Source organism: Chiloscyllium plagiosum, chromosome 1, assembly GCF_004010195.1.
Source record: "Chiloscyllium plagiosum isolate BGI_BamShark_2017 chromosome 1, ASM401019v2, whole genome shotgun sequence".
In the NCBI taxonomy this organism is placed as follows: Eukaryota; Metazoa; Chordata; class Chondrichthyes; order Orectolobiformes; family Hemiscylliidae; genus Chiloscyllium; species Chiloscyllium plagiosum.
Genome location: NC_057710.1, coordinates 152,237,704 through 152,243,703, shown reverse-complemented (window position 1 = coordinate 152,243,703; position 6,000 = coordinate 152,237,704). Strand labels below are relative to the sequence as shown.

Genomic DNA, 6,000 nt, shown 5'->3' with positions numbered 1-6,000 from the left:
GGTATGAAATTGAAAGAAAAGACGAGACATTTTAAATTAATGGCAAGTCATTGGCCAGAAGGTAGGGAATATTTTAGAAGTTGCAAAGAATGACTTTAGAAAAGCAGAAAAAAATTAGAATGTGAGAGTAAACAAGCAATAAGTAAAGTGACAATTAGAACTCTAGACTCATGCAAAAACATCTAAAATAAACATCAATCCCTTAGTGAATAAATCTCTATAATTAATGGGCAACTAGGAAGTGGCAAAGGCTTTAAACAAGTGTTTGTATCTGCCTTCGTGGTAGAAGATAGAAAAGCTATAATAGCCGATCATGAATTACTTCAATTGTGTCGTTTTCAGACAGCTGAGAATTTACAAGAGCTATAGCGGTATATCTGTGTACCACACGATGTCAAAAGCATAATCAGGAGAGGTGGCTTCATGCCTTTCTCAAAACAAATGTGAGATTTGTGTCAGGACCACTTGGAGCAGTTGCCCTCTGAAAGACAAACTGCCTATTGGGGGAGTAGAATGTTGGCGATCAAATCAACCACCCACCTTTAGCACACATTGGACTCCCACAGGATTCAGCTCTCATAGAATATAGAACATAGAACATAGAACAATACAGCGCAGTACAGGCCCTTCGGCCCTCGATGTTGCGCCGATCCAAGCCCACCTAAACTACACTATAGACTACACTATACACTAAACTACACTGTTAGCCCTCTTCAACCTAATTCCAGTGATTTCCTCTCACAACGTCATAGCTCTTTGCATATGTTGGCATATTGGCCCTGTGCTTCCAGGTGAAAGACCATTAGTGAATTGAGGAAACACTTGCTGAAGGGTCTATCCTCCAACCAACCACTACTAAATCTCTTATTTCAGTCTTCCATTTGGGCAAAAAGGAGACCAAGGAAGAACTTCATGTCCAGTTCAGGGGCCAACCATTCTCCCATGACTCAATACCAAAATACATTGGTATTATTCCTGAGTGCACATTGGCCTACAGGCAATGGCTTTAGTAATCTGAAGCCAATTTCAAGACACAGATGTATCTCATGGAAACTGCTAATCCAATTGGATGCAACAGATCCAACACGGTTAGCACTGCTTTACTTAACCTGGTCTGTCCAACAGCGGTATATGGCTGTTCACCATGGTGCATGAGCAGCTACATGTGGAAAATATTCATCTCCAGGAATTAATCAAGATTTTATTTGGAGATGCTGAGAACAAAGGAGTTTCAATAGCTTCCTCTGCTAATAGGTACTGAACCTCTTCATGTCTGCAGGCAAAACATTCTCAAAGGATCACAGCCTGACAGGAAACAAAGCACAGATTAGTGTGGTGCTGGAAAAGCACCGCAGGTCAGGCAGCATCCGAGGAGCGGGAAAATAACGTTTCAGGGAAAAGCCATTCCTGATGAAGGGCTTTTGCCTGAAATGTCGATTTTCCTGCTCCTCGGATGCTGCCTGACCTGCTGTGCTTTTCCAGCACCACTCTAATCTAGACTCTGATCTCCAGCCTCTGCAGTCCTCACTTTCTCCTAGTTGAAATCTTGCAGTCCCTACTAGAATAGAAATGATGTCTGTGGCCATCCAAGTCAGACCAGTGCCCTCAATATTGAACATCGGCCTGAAAGATCTAGCTCTAGTGACATCACACCTATTCACACTGTGTCCAATGAAGCCCTGGAATGGTTTCGTAACCTCAGCATTGAACTATAACAACATTGCTATTAATTAAGGTGAAACAATAGTCGAAAATGAAGTGGCAAAAAGAAGCAAGGCATTTCAAAGTATCAGTTAATTGGCCAGTTAACTTAATACTGCTTCCTTTTGGTTGCTCATCCAAACGTGGGAGTATTGCTCACTCACTTCCAGTTCTGGGGTTGAGAACTTGGATCTCCTGACAAAATACTGTATCAGAAATGTTCTTCTCAGCCTCTGTATTACAAGTTGACTAGTTAATTCCATTAATTCTTGATGACATTGATTCTCTCCTTGGAAACCCTGCTTCTTGAATAATTTTAATGCTGCTTCTATTTTCTCTCCATAGAGAAGTAAATATCCTTGATCACAAATTTGACTTCTACAGCATCTTATTGGAGCTACTTTATGAAGTGCACAAGTGAGTATTAACTGGTTTGAGGATCAGGAGTTAATTCGTACAAAAACAAAGCTTTTAATGACATATTCATGTATGAATGCCTTAAATGCAGTTTTACAAATCAGTAACGTTGATGAAATTTTGTACACAGGTTTGTAGTGATTCTAATCTTACCAATTTGTTGATTGATTTGCAAATTAGTAACAATCAGGGTTGACTTTGTAGAATGGATATGTTCAGATTACTCAGAATTTAAAGTAAGTGATAGCATATCAGGGATACACAAAAACCATATGTCACACAGATTGAGTATCGATGTGGTTTGGGCAGGTTGACTGACGTTTGCGAAAAGCTTGTGTATTCTTCTTTCCATAATTTCAAAGTGGATGAAGAAAGTTTATGACCTAGAGGAGGGGCCTTTCAGCCAATTGAGTCCATGCTAGTTGACAAGATTAACCCATGCTAATCCAACTTCCAGTAATGATCCAAAACTCCACAGATGCTGGCTCTTCAGACACTGGAATTTTTTTTCAATGAGAGTTAATGGTAAGAGTTTCTGTCACCATCAGTGTTTCAGTTAGTGTTTTCCAGGCTGTTTCCACCTTCAAGGTAAAAATTTGTTTCTTCATTTCTCCTTTAATCCTTCTACCAAATCCATAGTTTTTTTTAATCTAAACCCAGGGATGAGAACTTTCCTTTGATATTATCCACCTGCCATTAACCTCATGAGCTTTCACATGTTCCTTCTGTGCTTGATAAATCAGTCTATGCTTCATTCTTTCTTTATCTCATGTTTCCTTCTCCATGGGTGGTTTTATAATTGTCTTTCATCTGACGTTTGGATTAACCCGAGGAATTCTTGTTCATATTGGCTGGTTAATGAGCTGTGAATTCTTCATAAAAACAAAACTTTTGAAAATGTACCTGATAATGTTCTTGCACCCAAAGAAAACAGTTTAATATAAAAGCTTGAAAGCTCCAAATGAAGGTAATTACTGCAAACACTGAGTGGTGAATAATGGACCCTGGGGTGTGGACAGATTTGTGGGAAGGGCCAGTTTGGAGCACAATGCTTTTAAAAGTAGCACAGAAAATTGTAAAATATTGATTAGTGCTGATTGTTACCGTGCTTAAAGATTCCCGACATTTTCATGTGGCTTACACTGGCCTCGAAAGAGAATGTGCCACAGAAACTGGAGTTACCGAGTGGGAATTTCAAGTCAATACACTGCAGATGCTGGAAATCTGGAACAAAACTGGAAATTGTGGAAAAATCTGACAGTCAGGCAGTATCTGCAGTATGTTACCTTGGAGATTCCATACAGTTGCACCAATTTCTGTGGTACATTTTGCTTGAGGTCAGAGTAACCCACATAAAAATGCTCGGAACCTGTAAGTACACAGTGATGTTCAGCGCAGAGTAGAAAAAAATTAATACTCCAGTTGTGAACCGTTCATCAAAACTCCTGCCTTTTGGAGCTCTTCTTGGTAGTGTCTCTTCCTCTGAGCCTGAAGGTTTGTGATTTGCCCGAAATGTCGATTCACCTGCTCCTCGGATGCTGCCTGACTTGCTGTGCTGTTCCAGCACCACACTCTTGGCTTGAGTTCAAGTCCCACCCACTGCAGGGGTATGTCATAACATCTCTAGACCGGTTGGCGAGAAAATATCGACTCTCCCATCTTTTAGAGCTCTTATGGTGCAGTGGTTGTATTCCTGCTTTTGAGACAGGAAGCTTGGGTTCAAGTCCCACCTGCTCCAGCGGTCAACAGAGAAAATATAAAAAGAGATTCTGTCCTTTTCCCAGAAAAGACTTTGCCTGCAAATTGGTAGTTGATTCAGAAGCACGGGTGATTTAGTGGTGCATACAACCATTTCTGGTTGTAAAAGAATATCTTGTCACTCATTTAGTCAGTTCCTGTTTTCCATGAACACTTCATAGATTGTGCGCGTTTGTGTAAAATGTCCCTTCACCTTGTTTAATCTTTTCAAAATGCTATTCATCAGTGACACTTTGCACTTAAGTGGAGGGGTACGGGCCTGAAATGTTAACTTGTCTGCCTAACCTGTTGAGTATATCTGCTAATTCCCGAGTTCCAATAGTTGCAGAAAGAAATGGAACACCTTCAGAAATATGTAGACTTACAAGTGCTTTAAACTCTTTAGTACAAGTGACATTTCAATAAGCAGTACATCTCCAAAAGTGACTTGGTAGCACTACTACTGAGTGAGCTGGAGGAGTTCTAAAAGAGATTAGCTGCTGACTGGGCATGTCACAGGTAATGACAGAAGCAACAAGAGAGAAAAGCACGCTTGACTGTTCATCTTCACCAATCTACAAATGCACTTCTTCACAATGGTATAATTAGGAGTAATTACCACACCTTGTCGAAGTAAAGTCCTACCTTCACATTGAAGATACCCATCGTTATGTTGTGTGGCACCATCTCTGTGCTAAATGGGATAGATTAAGAACCGACTCAACAACTCGAGATTGGGCGACCATGAGGTCCCGGAGGTTAGCAGCAGCAGAATTGTACTCAACCGTAATCTGTAACTTCATGGCCTAGCATGTCCTCCCATCCTACCATTATCTCCAAGTCAGGAGATCAACCCCTTGTTCAATGGAGAGTGCAGAATCGCATGCCAAAGCAGCAGAGTAGACATGCCTAAAAATAAGGTGTTAACCTGGTGAAGTTACAGTACAAAATTGTTTGGTAAAGCTAAGCAATCCCAAAACTCACATATCGGATCTGATATCTGCAGTTCTGCTCCATCCAATAATGAATGGTGATGGACAGTTAAACAACTCACTGGTGAAAGAGGCTCTACAAACATGACCATCTTCAATGACGGCAGAGCCCAGTATATCAGTGCAAAAGGCAATGCTCTTCAGCTATCTGATATCAGGAAGCAGCAGAAGGCACTGAAACTACAAAGGCAATGGACTCTGATAACATTGTGCAGTACTATTGAAGACTAATGTTTCTACAACACTGGCCCTTCCCTGATCGCTGCTGCTGGGTTTGGGTTCTGCAAGACCAACTCAACTCCCCACCTCATTACAGCCTTGCTCTAAACATTATCAAACAGTCTGAACACAACTGAGGAAGTGGGGGTGACTGTCTTTGAGAGCAAGGTAATATTTACCTATGGTTGGCTTCGGGAGCACTAGGAAAATTGGAGTAATTGGGAATTAGGGGATGCTCTTTCTTGGTTGGAATCATACCTGCAAAAAGGGAGAGGGTCGTGGTTGTTGGTCAGTCATCTCAGGCACGAACTTGACCACAGGTGTTCCTCAGGCTGTATCAACTGTTTTCACTTGTTTCATCAGTCGCCGTCCCTCCATCATGAGGTCAGAGATGGGGATGTTCCCTGATGATTGGGAAATGATCAGTACAATTCACAACTCCTCAGATCCTGATCCAGTCCGGGTCCAAATGCAGCAACGTTCATGCATGGTCAAATCAGTGTAAATAATACTTGAGCCCCACAAATACCAGACAATGACAATCTCCAACTAGACAGAATTTAACCATCACCCCATGACATTTAGTAGTGTTGCTGAATGCTCATCTGTCAACCTCTGGGAGTTACCATTGACCAGAAACCGGATGTGTGAGATAACTACTGTGGTTACAAGTTCAAGTGAGAGGCTGTGAATTTAAAATTCACTTCTTGACTCCCCAAAGCCTGTCCGTTATCTGCAAGGCACAAGTCAGGATGGAGAAGAAGTACTCTCCACTTAACTGAATGACTGCGGTTCTAAAAAGACCCAAAATACCAGCTAAGACACAGCAGCCGACTTGATCGACGCTTGATTTTGCCACATTCAATTTTCACTCCTTCTACCAATGATACATTGTGGCTGAAGAATGTACTGTCTACAAGATGCTCTGCAACAA

The 6,000-nt window shown here is 41.4% G+C and overlaps 1 protein-coding gene across 1 annotated transcript in view; it reads left to right on the top strand.

Moving 5' to 3' along the window:
* The first annotated feature begins 1,144 nt into the window (after nucleotides 1-1,144).
* LOC122555119 overlaps nucleotides 1,145-6,000 on the top strand; it is a 212,980-nt gene continuing 208,124 nt past the window's right edge. Inside the window, exons 1-2 of the mRNA XM_043700821.1 lie at nucleotides 1,145-1,254; nucleotides 2,047-2,118. Of these exons, the coding sequence (XP_043556756.1) occupies nucleotides 1,145-1,254; nucleotides 2,047-2,118 (182 nt within the window). The remainder of the gene's footprint in view (nucleotides 1,255-2,046; nucleotides 2,119-6,000) is intronic.